A 19321-nucleotide genomic window follows, 5' to 3' on the forward strand; every position below is an offset into this window, starting at 1 on the left:
CCTGTTAAGTAAAAGGTAGCACAAGGTAGCATAACTTTGACAGTGACACGAAAACGAAGCGTCGGAAAAACAGGAAATTACACAGCCCTTACACACTGCTAATTGTTTTCATTTTCGAAGGCTAAAAGTTTCTGAATTGTTTAGTGGTTGCTGTTGAATGTCGAATTCACACCTCTGTTCTTTTTGTACCTCCATGCTTGCAGCTTGATCTGCGTAATAATTTCTGAAATAAGAGTCCGAGCTTGGTCAATGTGTTTCCACCAAATAAAGTTTTAATATGTTATAATTATGACAATCACGCCATGGATCACGCTAACTCGAATCCACTCTGAATTTATCTGTATGTGTGTCGATCTCGGTTATATTTGTTATCCGCTTTTAACGCACTTGCCCTCGTCGTGACCCGACGCGTTCACCTATTTCAACAAAATTTCAATTTATTTCCACGCGGCTGTCATTTATTTAGTAACTGTGATTTGTCGTTTTTTAAATTATTTTATAGTGATCACTATAGTCTAATGTTTAGAATGTCAAAATATGTTCTCTTTTATTTTAATTTTGAAAGTTTTACTCAGACGATTGATGAAATAAAACAGTGTAGTGACGTGCCTAGTAACCTGCTAAATAACGAGATAATTCCGACGTCAAATTCTATTTTGTCCAGCGACAGTGTACAAACGTGCGCCGCTGACGATTACCGTGACCAGCTACACCAGAATGAACATATTTCGCATCTAACTCAACCCCATGCAACAAAAAATGATACTATGTGTTCATTATGGTCCATTCCTCCTCGACGAACAAGTACCTAAGTGAAAATTTAGTCAAAGACGAGAAAACTGCAGAAGAAATTTGCCTTATTTACACGTACTGGCAATGCAAGCTGCCATGCGACTTCCCCTTCTGACGTCACAAGGGGAATTTCTGTATGCAAATAAGAAGCTAATGAGGAGCCTCGTTTTAAAATACACAAAAATAAAGTTGCCGTAGATTGAGTTTAAAACACATTTTTTCACTTAAAAAAAATAATTCATGCTTAGAAACATAAAAAATAATAATATTTATGTATCAATGGATAATTATAGGTGTGAAAATAGCAGCCATTTCACAGGCACTTTAAATTCTTTTTGCCATTCCTTTACGTGATGATTAATACTGGGCTAACACCATAACAAATGCATGGAAGCATCAATATGCTGTAAAATATCATCACTGCTTTATAGACATGTGATCATTATAGATATGAATAAGCGGATTTCTTAGTTTGAGAATAAAAATATGAATATTTCGCAAATGAAGAAAATTTGGCAACAGCGTGTAAAAGTGCATTGTTTATTTACAGAAATTTAAAACATTTGTCTCGCAACAAATGTAGCACTTCAATATACACATACATTTAACTATTTCACCACCAGTGTCCTCTTTTCATCACAAATTCACAAAATAGTCCCGGCCAGTCTGCACTTTCCTTCAGAAGACTGGGGAGAAAATGGCTGAATTTTTTGAGTAAAACTGAAAATTGACTCAAATTTTGTCTGTTGGCCCCAAAAAGTTCATTTCCAAAATTATTGAAGAATATAAAAAAAAAAAAGGTTAATGAAATTGTTCAAATTACTGCCATGTGCTGAAGATATATAATGTCACGTACAACTGAACAATGTGACAATACTACTGTAATGAAATAAAGTGAAAAGTTGAGTACTTGATCACCTTGTCTACTAAATCAGTTTTACTTCAGTGTGCATGTGACAGTAACTATGGAAATTATATGTCAAGGCTTGAACTTTGTGAAGAAACACAAAAAATGAAATCAGCAGCAGCAGAGTGATTGAACACTGATCAATCATCAGAAGGTTCTGTTCAAATCCTACCAAGGGTTGAAAACCTTAAACTCACATGAATGAGAGAAATAAAACCTTAAAACTCACATGAATGAGAGAAATAAAACCTTAAAACTTACATGAATGAGAGAAATAAAACCTTAAAACTCACATGAATGAGAGGAATAAAACCTTAAACTCACATGAATCAGCCGTCACATGCTTGGGTACTTCTGTACACTAACAACATGACCTAAACATTGCAATATTACTAATTACTTACAATGGACCAACATGGCCAATAGCATTATTATAATTTGAATAAATATCAAATTAACATACACCAATAAAACTAACATCTAGGTCAATCTAATTTATGGACTGAAAATGGACACTGACAACAGTGTTATTGCTATAACACAAAGAAATAACACAAAGGAATGTTGCCTGTATTATTACGGCTATATTGAAGACAGCATGAAATTCAGTAATTATTAAATCAAATATATGGAATACAAACACAGTATTTTTGTTCTCAGTTCAAAGATGGAAACACAAGGTACAAACCTGACTACCATTCAAACGTGATTGTTTTGGAAAATATGCTCTCCCATTTGGTGCACAGCCTGCCATCAAATTTAAGCAATGTACGACAAATATGGTCAATCAATACTCGGTGAATGGGCATATTTGTAATGGTAAATAGATCATCGAGTAATACATACCACATCATTTTGCAAGTGGGTGGAATATAAAAGCATCATACAAAACAATCATTGTTAAATATAATTTGCATAACAATGACAATATGTTAATTACCTATGTTATATTCATTGTTATTATAATCAAGCTGTTATCCAAAATGATGGAGTAGGTGCCCTTACTCCGTAATTGCTCTCTCGAGAGCCTTGTAATGTCAAACACTTTTATTTTAACAGAATACAAAGGACGCTAAATTGCAGGGTAATATAAGAAAAAAGATCAAATTAACAAACAACAATTCACCCACCCACCCCGTCCCCCAATTATATTAAAGTAAATAAAATTAAATAAAGAGACATTGAAAAAAAGATGACTTATAAAAACATTTTAAAGTTTTCCTTAAAAAGTGTATTCCTTGTTTCTGATATTGCATTTGAGGAGTGGGTGTAAAATTGCGGATAACGTATCCATTCAAGTTATAAGACTAATTTCCAATCATTATTAACTTGTCTTGTATTAAATGAACCTGATTCAAATAGAGTGACTTGAAAGGCGAACTTCAACATTAACAGTGTCAGTTTTATTATTAGCTGATGGCTTGGCACCAAATTCCATGAAGCATGAAATTAAAGACGTTTATTATTAGCAAATATGAGTGTAATAGAGAAAACCACAAATAAAATAGACGATGGGAAATGTTTTGTATAGCAACAGGGTTGAATTTCATGGGAAAACTGAACTCCTTAGCAGGACACTCATCATTAATGATATCAAACCAAAAACTGATATTAGGACAAGCATTTGAAATCATGACGGGTGGCTGGAAGATTTGTTGAAAACAAAATTCAAAATTTCCTGAATGATACATTCAGGAAAAATAAAAAAGATTACAGATGTACATAAAAAAAATGCTCTTTTACAGCACCCCTCTTGATTTCAAATTGTTGACTCCTAAACATAACATGTCAGAACTTCATCAGAACTACCATTGCTTGAAAATAGGTCACTTTCAGAACCAGTAAAGGTCAAATATCCTGGTACTTTTGTTGGTATGACAGCATCACAATGAATCACAATTTGTAGAATTTTAATGTGTCTGTTTGTTCCTAACAGAAACAGTTTACTCTAGTAGCTAAGACAAATAGTCAAGTCTTAGAAATTATGCTGAAATATCTATAAAATATATTCAATTTTAATTTCCATACAATCAAAAGTACCAGGATGTGTGACCTTCAGATCCTGAAAGTAGTCTATACCTTGTCTTACAGATTCAATGCCCTATTATAAAATACATTTGAATTTCCTTCTAATGCTGAAACTTGATGCCTCAAGAAAAAAAAGTAATCAAATAAACGAAAATAGAGCCTTTTGATTCTAAAAAGGCCGACATCTGGACATGTTGAAAATGACCTTACAGCAGAAGGCCACATGCAGTCGAGAAACCATTGCATAATGATGGCAAAGAGCTGCCCTAGAGACTGGGTTATCAGGAATAAATTTAAAACTACAGCATAATTTACATACAAGTATTGTGTCCTTATATGTACCTAGAGATTATACATGTAGATTAGACTTAATATATATTCTGACCTTTCACTTCTACAAGCTATAAATAACACATGTTGTCACAGTCTATGATTAATTAGTTGTGTAAATTACTTCATATATCCATTCAATACCTCTTCTATACAATACAATATAAATTCCATGCAATACATGAAACATTTTAATATTTCCTTCAGTAGTGCTACATGGCCGGCTGTCAAGGTACATTTACATACATGGCCAGCTGTATAGGTGCAGTGTACATGCTAGATGGCCAGCTGTCTAGATGCAGTGTACATGCTAGATGGCCAGCTGTCTAGGTGCAGTGTACATGCTAGATGGCCAGCTGTCTAGGTGCAGTTTACATGCTAGATAGTCAGCTGTCTAGGTGAAGTTCACATGCTAGATGGCCAGCTGTCTAGGTGCAATGTACATGCTAGATGGCCAGCTGTCTAGGTGCAGTGTACATGCTAGATAGCCAGCTGTCTAGGTGCAGTGTACATGCTAGATGGCCAGCTGTCTAGGAGCAGTGTACATGCTAGATAGTCAGCTGTCTAGGTGCGGTGTACATGCTACATGGCCAGCTGTCTAGGTGCAGTTTACAGGCTACCTGTCTAGGTGCAGTTTACATGCTACATGGCCAGCTGTCTAGGTGCAGTGTACATGCTACAAGGCCAGCTGTCTAGGTGCAGTTTACATGCTAGATGGCCAGCTGTCTAGGCGCAGTTTACATGCTAGATGGCCAGCTGTCTAGGTGCAGTTTACATGCTAGATGGCCAGCTGTCTAGGTGCAGTTTACATGCTAGATGGCCAGCTGTCTAGGTAGAGTTTACATGCTAGATAGCCAGCTGTCTAGGTGAAGTTCACATGCTAGATGGCCAACTGTCTAGGTGCAGTTTACATGCTACACGGCCAGCTGACTAGGTGCAGTTTACATGCTACATGGCCAGCTGTCTAAGTGCAGTGTACATGCTAGATAGCCAGCTGTCTAGGTGCATAGAAGAAAAAGATACATGTATGCATTTATTCCTCTAGTCAAACTGTCATTAACAACTGCTACAAATAGAGTAATAACAGTACTCTCATTTTAGGCAAATAAACAATATTTTTTCCGTAAGTATGGAAGGTGTGCCTATATGATAAGGAAATAATGTTTGAGTTATGACTACAATATAGCGACCATATTTGCTCAGTATGATAGTACATGTATCATTAGATTGAACTTTACTCAGACTGGGATACAAACATTACTCTGTGTGTACATCAATACAGCCTAGATTGTGTATAGGGTATTTCAAAAAATACACAGAGCCAAGTTTGGTTAATGTACCTGAAATGAGGTTTTTACCTTCACTTCATTTCACGCACTAAATAATGGGCCCAGGGATTGACCATTAAAACGGGGAGGAGATAATATAGAAACTGCACAAATTAATTTTTTCCTTTCCTTTCCTTTCAAGCTTAATTTAGGAATTTCTTTTTATGAGTTATATCAGAACATTGTTTTTTCATTCTGAATTTTCTTGGTGCTGATTCTAAATAGACTCCCTCCAAGTTTCTAAAGGTCAACCCCTTTTAAACTGAATACATCAGTTTGAAAACAGCAGAATCCAAACCTGATGATTTATGGATTTTCTCAAAATTAAAATTATTCTGTAGACAAGGCTCATTGTAGTTGTTCAGTTGCATTTTGGAATGTTCATAACACTGCTAATGTGAAACCACTGCACACTGACAATTCAACATGTATATTCCTACATAATGGCATAATTCTCTCTATTAGTATCGACACAGAATATACAGGATTTTGTCATGCAGAAAATAGGCATCCTTTGAGGAATCACACAACACACATGGTTCAGTTTTCAGGGGCAATGAGAAGAACATGACAGGGAATTCATAATTATATTATTAGTATGCTATACTGCATCATGTTGTCAATGTAAATTTACAACACGATAAGTCTAATTCAACTGTACATGATATTTATTATAATAATTAGACTAGGTTTGAAAAAGTAAACTTTGATCTATATACTGAATCACTGACTGATGTAATATTTGTAAGTTCAAACAAAACCAAGTTCATAACAATTTGGGTATTGAATATTTTGTTACAAAGTTCTGAATAGCAATGTCAGGGGTATCAGTGGTGCAGTGGATTTTGAACCAACAGCTATGGAGCAAATAGTAGTTCAAGATGGCTACAGCCATATAATTTCTGCTGAATTTTATCAACATTGATAACTGTAAAGTATTTGTATTCTTGTGTCCTCTCCTAATATCAGGCAAGTAAACAACTGTATTATATTAATGCTCATTATAGATAATATACCATCCATCATGCAGTTTTGATTCATTCACATTTTTTCTAAACTTAAACTTGAAAATCTACAAATAAACCAAAAACAAAAATGTATTATTTTGACTAGTCACATCTCTGCCATCTCATAGGCTATATTCAAGCAAATATGATGATTCTGTGGAATTTAATTTACGGTGTGGCCTTAAACCAAACAATACACATTTTTCAACAGTGCTTGAAGTGTGTAAATGTAGCAGAGAGGGTTTCAACTAGAAATTCGATTAGGTGGAGATACATCATATACATGTAGAATACACTGCAATTTATTCAGACACAAGCTGTTAACAACTAAATTATGCATGATTATAAATATATAATTCATGTCAACATGTGTACATCAACTACATGTACAGTTTTTAATTACAATCAAGCAATTAGCGTAATTATAAATTCTATTCATAAAATATCGAAATACCCCTCAGTAAGTCGCGATTTTGGCTATGTCGCAGGTAGTTGTTTTGCTGGGAGTTTTGAAGCAAAAGAGCTAATGTTTCACCACATCGTGTATTTAGTTGTCCGTTAAGGATGCTGGAGGAGACAACTTAACACCTACTGGTTGTCAATTACTGAGATACAAAGGGTGACAGCGGCCTGACTTGAGGTGTCGATGGGGGTACATGAAGTCGTGACTTTACATACTTATCGGCATGTCCCCTTTGATAAAGCTCTATAAAACTTGCTGCAATAAGTTGAACCCATGCAGACATGGACGCTGTGATGTTGTTCAATAAAGAAAACATACTACATTTGTATAAACAAGTCATTGAAAATGACACAGTCCCCGGTTAAGTTCTCTTTGTGCTTGTCATAGTAAAGTGGAGGGGTTGTCGCGAGCGTGTCCTTGAAACTTGAGTTCCAAGTGGCGTATACAACAGATTGTTTATTTACATCAAAACACGTGTTTCGTGTCATAGTAATATGGCCAAAATAAAAATGATGTACGTGCCAAATACAAATGAAAATGGTACATAAATTGTGGAAATATAGTACATTTGTAGTAAGGCCAAAAAGTCAGATGGCTGTCAATCGGCCATCCTTGACCAGATTTTGAAACAAATTGTCATGGACATGCATCCTAACATGTATAAAATACATGTGTGTGCCAAATTTGAATGAAAACTGACAGAGCACTTCCAAGATACCGCATAAAAAAACAAGCAGCCTATCGCCTGAGATAGCTCCGCTGTTAGCAATGCACATTTCAATTAAAGAACTGAGGACATCATTAGAAAATGAACAATATGTATAGTATCAAAGCAATCGGACTTACAGATTTTAACCAGAAGTCGAAAATATCACTTTCTAACAAAAATGACAAAAATATTCACCAAAATTAGAGAATTGAAGATATCATCACAAAATGAACAAATCTGAGAAAGGTCCACATGTAGTATCTATATATGTAATATCAAAGCAATTGAACTATTGGTTTTTAACAAGAAGTCAAAAATATCACTTTTTACCAAAAATGACAAAAATATTCACCAAAATTAGAGAATTGAAGATATCAACATGAAATGAACAAACCTAAGAGAGGTCTACTCAAGGTACATATACACCAAGTATCAAAGCATTCAGGCTTGTAGTTTTAAGGAAGAAGTCGAAAAAGTAAAACATTGACATGGACGACGACGCCGGACAATCACTCATATGATAAGCTTCGCGTCCAAAATACAACATTTTCAAAAAACAAGATGGCTGCCAGTCGGCCATTTTGAATCAAATCGCTAAACCACTGCATATGCATATGTCCCACATAAGGTACTAGGCACATGCAAAGAATGAACGGAATCGGTCCACAGGATTCTGAAATATGACATTGGATAGACTGACGCACGAACAGACGGACACACGGACGGTCGGACGGACAGACTCGGGAACTCACGAACGGTCGGGGACATGTATCCTAACATGATCTATGTACTAAATTTGAATGAAAACTGACAAAGCATGTCCAAAATACGACATTTCCAAAAAACAAGATGGCTGCCAGTCGGCCATCTTTGATCCAATTGTGAAATAAATCATCATGGACATGTATCCTAACATGTATAATCTATGTACCAAGTTTGAATGAAAACTGACAAAGCATGTCCAAAATACAACATTTTCAAAAAACAAGATGGCTGCCAGTCGGCCATTTTGAATCTCCGGACGGACGCACGGATGGACGAGACCGAATTATAAGTCCGAACGGGGACTAATAATTCCATGTGTGTACATGTGCTTTTTAGCCATTTTAAATGCATACGCCCTTCCCCCTCACCCACGAGACCCCTCGATAAGTCACAGCCCTCGATAAATAAAGAAAACATACTATAAATAATTCCATGTGTGTACATGTGCTTTTTAGCCATTATAAATGCATACCCCCTTCCCCCTCACCCACGAGACCCCTCGATAAGTCACAGCCCTCGATAAATTGTGGTTTATGCTTGGATCCAGACACTTGCGACTTAGCGAGGGGCCACTGTATTCTATTTATTTCAAAATCTAAAACTCAGAAGACACATGAGACAAGACTGAGACAAGAACATGATTGTAATTTCAAGCTTGGCTTCCCAATCCATGCTTCAACATACACACACTTTTGCAATTCTATTACTTACTGTACCGGGGTAGTTTGAAAATAAATTATTTTAAAAGTACTGGGCTTCTATTGACCCTTGGTCAGTCATAAATTTCATTTTGATTTGGTTACGATAAATTGTGTCCATTTCACCACTAATGGCCGAGTGTAATTTTAAACATGAATTATTCAAAAGCATGTACAATGTATACGTATGTCAATTTTTTTTCTGACAAATTCAGGATTTTTTATTTCACCCTAAGCTAAACAGTTTGAAATTGGGAAAAATAAAATGTATTACAGTATTAGCCAATGTGATTACAGAGGACTAAATGTAGTGTATTGAGTACTGCTTGACCACTCAGTTCATGTACAAACCTAAATGTAGTGTACTGAGTACTGCTTGACCATTCAGTTCATGCACAAACCTAAATGTAGTGTATCGAGTACTGCTTGACCACTCAGTTCATGTACAAACCTAAATGTAGTGTACTGAGTACTGCTTGACCACTCAGTTCATGTACAAACCTAAATGTAGTGTACTGAGTACTGCTTGACCACTCAGTTCATGCACAAACCTAAATGTAGCGTACTGAGTACTGCTTGAGCACTCAGTTCATGCACAAACCTAAATGTAGTGCACCGAGTATTGCTTGATCACTCAGTTGTTGAACAAACTTTAGTGTACTGAGTACTGCTTGACCACTCAGTTCATGCACAAACCTAAATGTAGCGTACTGAGTACTGCTTGAGCACTCAGTTCATGCACAAACCTAAATGTAGTGCACCGAGTATTGCTTGATCACTCAGTTGTTGAACAAACTTTAGTGTACTGAGTACTGCTTGACCACTCAGTTCATGCACAAACCTAAATGTAGCGTACTGAGTACTGCTTGACCACTCAGTTCATGCACAAACCTAAATGTAGTGCACCGAGTATTGCTTGATCACTCAGTTGTTGAACAAACTTAGTGTACTGAGTACTGCTTGACTACTCAGTTCATGTACAAACCTAAATGTAGTGTACTGAGTACTGCTTGACCACTCAGTTCATGTACAAACCTAAATGTAGTGTACTGAGTACTGCTTGACCACTCAGTTCATGCACAAACCTAAATGTAGCGTACTGAGTACTGCTTGACCACTCAGTTCATGCACAAACCTAAATGTAGTGCACCGAGTATTGCTTGATCACTCAGTTGTTGAACAAACTTAGTGTACTGAGTACTGCTTGACTACTCAGTTCATGTACAAACCTAAATGTAGTGTACTGAGTACTGCTTGACCATTCAGTTCATGTACAAACCTAGTGTACCGAGGACTGCTTTACCACTTGTATCATGCAATGAAGGCCAAGCTATTAATTATTGCGATTTTTAAATATTGACAGGAAATTGTTTTTACAATGCTGAAATGGGAAGGAAAAGAAGGCATCAAATCCTATCTCCAAGTAAATACAAGACATAGCATATCTATACATGTAGCAGCTAAAATTAAGTACATGTTATATTGCATATATTCTAGTCGAGTAGCTCATTGAGTATGGAAGAAAAATAAAATTATTATCTTGGTCACTCTAAGCATACAACATGACACACATTATCAAAATGAGCAATTGTCATTCAATTTAACAATAACATTTACCAAATTCACTGAATATATCATCTGCAATATGTCAACTTACTGAAATTCTAAAGAACTTGCATTATGTCAACTCATCAGAATTCTAAAGAACTTGCATTATGTCAACTCATCAGAATTCTAAAGAACTTGCATTATGTCAACTCATCAGAATTCTAAAGAACTCATTCTACAATTTTAAAATGCTAAAATACTGGAAATATTACAATCCTTATGAATTCAGTTTAATGTTTGTTTTCAATAATGAGCTGATGTAAAGAGTAGGATTTCTTTACATTAGCAAGAATTGAAGTTAGAAAGCAAAATTAAATTACAGATCGTAAGTGAAAGGAGTCTTGTGGTTCAAAAAAGCAACCTAATGAACTTGCTTTCAGGAGATGAATTCTGCTATGTACCGGGGGTAATATATGTATTCGGGTCAGTCCCATCAAATTACAAACAATTATTAATTTGTATCTGCTAGAATTTGAAATACAAGATAATGGACTCATCACGACTTATAATTGATTCTCCCTGTTTCTGTAACAATTACTTGTATCTGATGTACAGGTTATACTTCACATGGCCAAACAAGCTCTATAATAACACTTGGCAATTTCTGCACAGCCAGCATATTATTAATGGCAGAGTGACAGCTTTTATCTGTTTATTTGTCACATGGTTCAGGAGTAAATGGTAGAGAACAGAAAATAAAATCAACCCTTAAGCTGGCCTCATCAAAATTACAGTATTTCTTTTTTTCTCTCTGGACAGCAAAATCTAAAAATAAATGGTTTCATTTGAATGAAATGGAATACATAAAAAAGAGCTAGTGTATTGAGATAAGCTGACAACCATATACTTACCGTACATGCGTAATACCAAATGGACTACAAGGACGATACATTAACAATATTAATATTTATTAATAATTTATTGAGTATTGTTTGGATTATTGTGAGAAAATAAAACTATGCACACGATCTGTGTATTGACACAACCGACTTGCATTTAATATAGCTAGGTTTTATGTAAATAAGAAAGGACGCAAGGTGAACCTGACATTTATGGGTGTTTCATTATAACACTTATGTGCATATACATTCAGTATATACATGTAGGAACATAAACCATAGCATTTAGCCGACAGCAAAACATTGAACCAAACTGACTTCTGTTAAGTTATAGCCACTCAACAGTGGGTAAATTTGCTGACAGTTAGCTAATGAAATAGGTTTTGTAAAATAAAATTAATTTGGGCTACCCCATTGATAATGCTAACTCACTGCAAGCAAGAAGGGGTTGATTTGACTGATACTGGTCTAATATTATAACACAAAATACAATATAATTATTCGTGTCTCAAACCAGCCCAGACAGGCATTGGTGTTTACTGTTACTGTAAACGGAAAGTCATGACATCCAGGATATTATCACTGATACTAACGACTGCTGAGGAATATCAACCATAGCATAAAACATAATAGGTTTACTTTACTAGGATTATCATACTTCACATTAAAAATTTTAATTTATATGGTACAGACAGTTATTTCTGCTACAACTCTATGAATATATGATAAAGATTAACAAGGAAATGGAATATGACCCATAGCAACAGCAATTCACATCTGTACAACCAATGATGGCTGACACTGTATAACAATAAGGGTATAGCAAGACTATACAGGAAAACAAATATTAACCTAGATCGTAAAATATCAAACACTTAGGCATACAGCCTTGCAGTCATGTTACATACATATAGCCACCCACACGTGAATTCATCAAGCACAGCCATCAGTTTGGTAACATACACAATAATAAACACATCAACCATACTGTAAAATACTGCTATAACATATAAACTTACCTGATCCACTACCATCATCAAAATCTTCGTCATCTGGTAAATCACCGCTACTATCATCCAAGTCTATTGGCTCTGTCTCATCCCCGCTACTAACAACCGGTTTATCATCAATATCAATCACAGGAGCATGTGACTCGCCGGCCTCTAATGACATGCTATTGCTTTCCACTCCATTGGATTGTCTTTTGACCTACGAATAAATCAAGCCAATAATATCTCATTTAATAACCTAATTTGAATATTTCATGTCCTTATTTCACCAGTTTCTGCTCAATGTCTGTGATGAAAAAGAAATTAAAATCAATAAAGAATAAGCTTCCCTTTAAAATATATAAAAAATATATATATTTTCTTGTATTTTTCTTGAATATATAAAATTAAAAGAAGAGCCTTGTACAATAAATCATAGCCTACCCCGGTAATATTACATTAACAAATTCAGCTGCCAAAATTAGGTTAAAATAATTAAATGTCATGGTCAGAATTCATGTTTTATTTGGTTTTGGACAAGCCTGATAAAAGAAAAATTAGCGCTATATATACCACATACATGTAGCAATTTAATAATTCCCCAAATTTGTTAATGTTTTGAGTATCATATTGATATAAAACACAAGTACACATTTTTATGTTCCTACATTTATAGGTTAAATAATTCAAACAACTGATTATGATGAAAACGCATACTTTCATGACCTCTAAAGTTCACACATCCTGGTACTTTCGGTGGTAAGGAAATCAAAAATTAATTTATTTTATGAATATTTCAGCACAATTTCCTAGACTTGACGAGTAACATTTCTCTCTTAGGAACAAAAATACATTAAAAGAATATTAAAATGTGCAGTACGTTTGTGATGCTGTCATAGCAACAAAATTACCAGGATGTGTGACCTTTAGATGTTATGAAAGTGGCCTATATCAGTTTACACCGTCTGACTTTATCTTAGGTCTATAGTCTGAGAAGGAAGTGTTTTAATCTTTTCTGAAGGAAGGAAGTGGGTGGATGTGCGTGTGTCACATACTGCATTATATTCAAATACAGATTGAGTTATTTCTAAATATAATAAGATTTATTATAGTAAACTACTACCACTAGTAATTCATCTCTATAAACCCTAGCATGTAAAATTATTAAATTCATAACCTCGGTAACACTATTGGGAATACATACTGTATCATGAGAATAATTCCTATTGTAAACATTAATATACAAAAATAAATTAGATTTATGATTCAATTACAAGAGAAAGACTTGGGATATTATAGTTCATGTATACAACACTATACGTGCAAAATACTTTTGAACACATACATTATGAATTTTTATCAGAAATCTGAGAGGAGTTTCAGGTCATACATCTTGTACGTGTACATGTCATACAGCACAGAAATGGCTCAGATTACTTGCTTCATGCTAGCATTTATATCTTTTGATTTCAATATTCTAATTGTTTACAAAAAAAAGCTAAGACTGATTTATTATAAGTGTGAGTCGATTGTTATAGCAACAGCTGCAATGCCAATCAGAAATGACATACTCATCATTGGCTTCACTAGAAAAATTGGACTTTGTTGGATTTTATGTACATGTACCTTTTAATAGTGAATTTCTATGAAAACTCATGCATATACCTTCGTAAGGTGTGGACAAAATGTCTGCCACAAAAATCTAATGATTCAAAATACCTTTACATCATCTGAATTGACCATGAATTGCGCCTTTGTTGAATCCCATCTAATATTTTGAAGCCATCGTCCTATGACTTTTTTACGTTCAAATTCATGTATCTTGAGAAGTTTGAAAAATAGCTAGTAGGCCAAATAAGCAAAGAAAATGGCATCCTAAATAATGGATAAACCATGATCTTATAATAAGAACCCTTAATTTTTGGGCTTGTGTACTTTTTGGTGACATAGATCTTCGTAGTTAACGATATGAATGAATAGATAAGACACTCCCAAACACGCACCTCCTAATAAATTGAAGCAGCTATTCTTTTATGAAAATCAAACACTGTTTTTACAGTAAAACATCTATTATATTGAAATTAGCTTCCAGCCATCTGTTTATATCAATAACCAGCATAGGGCAACTATCCTTAAAACATTATACAAATCAACATGGGAAATCAATAATACAATGAAAGAACTGCTGAGTAATTAACATTTGTAATTTATAGGGGCATTGCCACAGAACAATAGGTATGCCATATTAAGTCAATATAATGAAAAACCATTGTTACCTTGACCCCAGTAGTGGGGTGAAATCAAATAATGATAGTGCTTGTAGAATAGGAATTTATGGGGAACTGTATGAATATTGAATGTTTTTACTTGTTATTGATAAATGCAATTTTTGTGGTAAAAGGCTTGGGTTACATTCATAGCAAATGGAAATCATAGTGTGTTAAAATTGCAATGTAATGTCATGATTCCAGGGATGGATAGTTAAATCTGAAAACATGGAAACCCTAAAAAAGACAAGTCATTGAAAATGACACAGTCCCCGTTAAATTAAGTTCTCTTTGTGCTCGTCATATTAAAGCAGAGGGGTTGTCGCGAGCGTGTCCTTGAAACTTGAGTTCCAAGTGACGTATACAACAGATTGTCAATTTGAATGAAAACTGACAGAGCACGTCCAAGATACCGCATAAAAAAAAACCAAGATGCCTGCCAGTCAACCATCTTTGATCCAATTGCGAAATAAATCGTCATGAACATGTACTAGGCACATGCAAAGAATGAACGGAATCGGTCCACAGGATTCTGAAATATGACTCTGGACAGACTGACGCACGGACGGACAGACGGACAGATAGACACAGGAACTCACGGACGGTCGGGGACATATATCCTAACATGTATGATCTATGTACTAAATTTGAGTGAAAACTGACAAAGCATGTCCAAAATACGAGATTTTCAAAAAACAAGATGGCTGCCAGTCAGCCATCTTTGATCCAATTGTGAAATAAATCGTCATGGACATGTATCCTAACATGTATAATCTATGTACCAAGTTTGAATGAAAACGGACAAAGCATGTCCAAAATAAAACATTTTCAAAAAAAAAAAGATGGCTGCCAGTCGGCCATTTTGAATCGAATCGCTAAACCACTGCATGTGCACATGTCCCACATAAAGTACTAGGCACATGCAAAGAATGAACGGAATCGGTCCAAGGGATTCTGAGATACGACTCTGGGCGGACGCACGGACGAAGACCGAATTATAAGTCCCCGTTTTCGGACTTCGTTCGAACGGGGACTAACAACCCAATGAAACAGACAACTGACATGTAATGACTTGTAATGTTAAATATCAAATCTACTTAGCAGTTACAATTCATACTAGGCAGATGTAATATTCATAAATATTTAAAACGTTATTAGATTCATGGGCAATTTAACGATTATTAAGAAACACGGAATACTAATTTATTTTGAAAGATGTCAGCACGCACATGGAGATTGAACAGACAAGGTGTGAAGATACATGTACCATATTTTCTCTCTATGTGAGTAGCAAATGGTCTTGCATAAATGACAGATGTGTCATTGGTCAATAATAAGTCGCAGGTAGTTGAATGGCATGACCTCAGGTTTTTGCTTGGATCCTGACACCTGCAACTTAGCGAGGGATTACTGTATTTTAATAATCAGGCATACATGTACATGTTGGTTTACATGCGCTTCTATTAGAGATTTTCTTCTAATAGAGTAAATATTTGTTTCTGAATTGTCGTAAACATTTTGCGAGTTCCGCAAAACATCCTGAATCAGAATGTATCCTATGACATAGGAGGGGTGAAACATGAGAAATCTAATATTAAATACTAAAACTACATGATATATAATATACTATGGCAGTTAATTGGTATATCATGATACACAATGCAACACCACATATGTTTTAGGAATGCCAAAAATACTTATCAGATAACTTTTATGAGAAAAAACTGATCATACAAGCCAAGTTTTGAGTTTGCTTGCAGCTACCCGGTATGTTACTGAACGCACACTGATGACACAAAAAAGAAGGGTGCGATTTGTTCTAGAGTCTCAGTTTTTCACAAGTATAAGTTGTCTGCAAAGATATCTTACACATATATTGATATTAAGATGTTTTAAATAATATTTTGTCCAACTTCATTCATTACAGGTATGACTAAAGAATATATTATATAAAATATATAGGTATTCAGAATGCCTTACAATACACGTTTAGTACAAAGCTAAATCTAGGCTAGGGAAATATATGTATACATATCTGCTGAAAAAAACATTCTTGGTGATACAAACTAAATCAATATCACCCAGGGAATCTGAAACTCCAATGTTGTAATGTAAACTGTTATAATGCAGTGCATGGACAAGATTGGTTTACAGTCATTTAGAAAACTGCAATGGATATTAAACGTTTGCTGATGCTCCTCGGTCAATTCAGATTAATTGTATTGTCACATATATTATAATGTTATTTTTTTGTTGAACCCAGAAGTAGACAACGATGATTTGGAAATATGATGTCATTTTGCTGGCAATCTTTTAAGGAGTATCAGAAAACTCAAGTAGGTATCTACTTTCCTTGTAAAGCTATATGGACATGTGTTAATTTCGAGTCACAAATGAAGGTAAGATTTCAAGTATTTTTGTTTTGTTTACAGGCTTTTTAAATTGCTAAAATTGGAATGACCAGCCTATACGACCATAACTCAGGGTTCTCTCAGTGCTTTAAAGTGTCAGTCCCTTACCCAATAATTTTGGATAAACAATAGAGCCCACTTCGAATAATCATAAATATAATCAAGGTAATTACCATATTTTATAGTTAAAAAATTATTTATGCCACGATGTTATTTTCCAAGGGAGAATCCTGCATGTGTACATTGTTCTTCAGATAATAAAACTACAGATGTATGCAACTCCTGACAACATTAGACATACATGTACATAGAATTACCAAACTCTAATGTTATAAGACCATATGTACATGTTATATTCTGGATTTAGCGAACATATGCCTTGGGAATTAAACACATCCTTGGGGATTGAGATATATACATTCAAACGCTATCGTTATAAAGGTAATAATGTAAAGCGCCCTCAAGCACAAGTTCATTATTGATTTGAGCACTTCATAAAAAGAGTCATTATTATTCAGTAGCAAAGTTTATCATACTGTGTAGCCGAGCATGGGTGTCACAGGAGCAAGACATTCTATGACAACAGTTGCTATGGGCAACAGGTTGTGAAATACAGAGTTGTGAAAATAACATGCTAACAGTGAGAGAATCCATTTTTGGCAACAATCATTGGTAGTACAAAATATATTGCATTACTAATCCAGAGTAGTAATCGGTACAGGTATAAGCATATCAAACAAACCTATCTGCAGATATGAATGAATGAATGGATGGATGGATGAATGGATGAAAAATTGATTTTCAAAAAAGAAAATTAATAAACCCGAGGACTAACTGGTTACCATGGTAACATATCTAGGCACAGTGGGTTTGATGAAAGCTATCACTGTTCAGAATGATTGATGAGTGAAGTATACAAGCCACTGTAAAACAATTGTATTACATCTATAAAATCCAAACGTGTATATTTTCTGTGATGAAATAAGATGGTAAGCCTTGTGCTAGGAAGATACATGTACATGTTATAGCCTTAGTCAATGTCATACTGCAAGTCTTCAGTGGCCTGGCAGGATTCACAATTATATTCACTCAAAATAGCTGTTTCCACTATTGCAAGTATGTGAGAGCGCCCTCTATGGGGAAATGCTTCTCTCCAGATAAAAAGTCATTCTGTGATATGTCCTAACCCGAAAACACAACTGTTCATGAAATAAAAAAATACTGATTGACAAAAAATACTGAGTGATCAATCCAATGATATCACAATCAGCAATTATCAGTGTTGCTGAATTTAAATCAGCCGTTAATTACAGAAAATCGTGTATATTCACCACTGTATTTGCTCCAAAGCCAGTGTTTATTATGTCAATATTTATGTGACAGTCATTTCAGTCATCTCCAATCTTATGAATGAAAGCATATTATTGGCACAAGCCGGTAAGTGTACTTTCATTCATATGTAATGGCAATTACATACACTTGTAGCCACTGACTAAAAGAACCCTTGGCTTTGAGAGAAATACTAAGAAATACAATGTAGCATGATTATATTTACTAACTTTTCCCTACTTTCGGTAGATTTTAGATATGTTGTTTAGAAGGTTATTTCTGACATGTCAGAGTGTGTTTACGCAAGCGACTATGGCATTTACAATTATAAACACACTTACTTATACTGTAAAACGATGAATTACTTGCAATGTAACAACTTTATATAGTTGGAAATACCCTGTGTTTCGTAAAGTCCACATACTAAAGTACTGATTAATACTAAAATATTGAATTGCAGATGTATTTTGTAACAAAATATTGTCACTACTACATTCGCTTAAACACAGACACACACACATGTAAATACTCTGGAGCAACATTCTACAGAACAATTATCTGAATTAATCTTCAGCAATGTTTACAGTAAACATTTTACACATGATTTTTCTTTCCTTTCAAGAAAAGAGTTTGGTAAGCGAATATAAATTTTCTTTTTTTTGAAGTATACTGAAGAGCACATACAGACACTTAAATATGAAAACAATTTATTTGAATTGAAAGCTCAACAAAAAAACAAACAAATCATATTTGAACTGCGAGGGCACTCTACTCATAAGCTTGTGAAAACTCAACTGTGAGGGTGCTCTACTCGTAAGCATGTGAAAACTCAACATTCAAAGCTCGTCTCC

General features: G+C 34.8%; 1 protein-coding gene across 1 annotated transcript in view; it reads right to left on the minus strand.

Moving 5' to 3' along the window:
* The window catches only part of LOC100375709 (syndecan-3), a 75467-nt gene that overhangs the window by 13617 nt on the left and 42529 nt on the right, over positions 1-19321 (minus strand). Inside the window, exon 2 of the mRNA XM_085508098.1 lies at positions 12494-12683. Coding sequence (XP_085364224.1) covers positions 12494-12683 — 190 coding nt within the window. The remainder of the gene's footprint in view (positions 1-12493; positions 12684-19321) is intronic.

The sequence above is a fragment of the Saccoglossus kowalevskii genome, chromosome 14 (assembly GCF_978046115.1).
Source record: "Saccoglossus kowalevskii chromosome 14, keSacKowa6.1, whole genome shotgun sequence".
Taxonomy (NCBI): domain Eukaryota; kingdom Metazoa; phylum Hemichordata; class Enteropneusta; family Harrimaniidae; genus Saccoglossus; species Saccoglossus kowalevskii.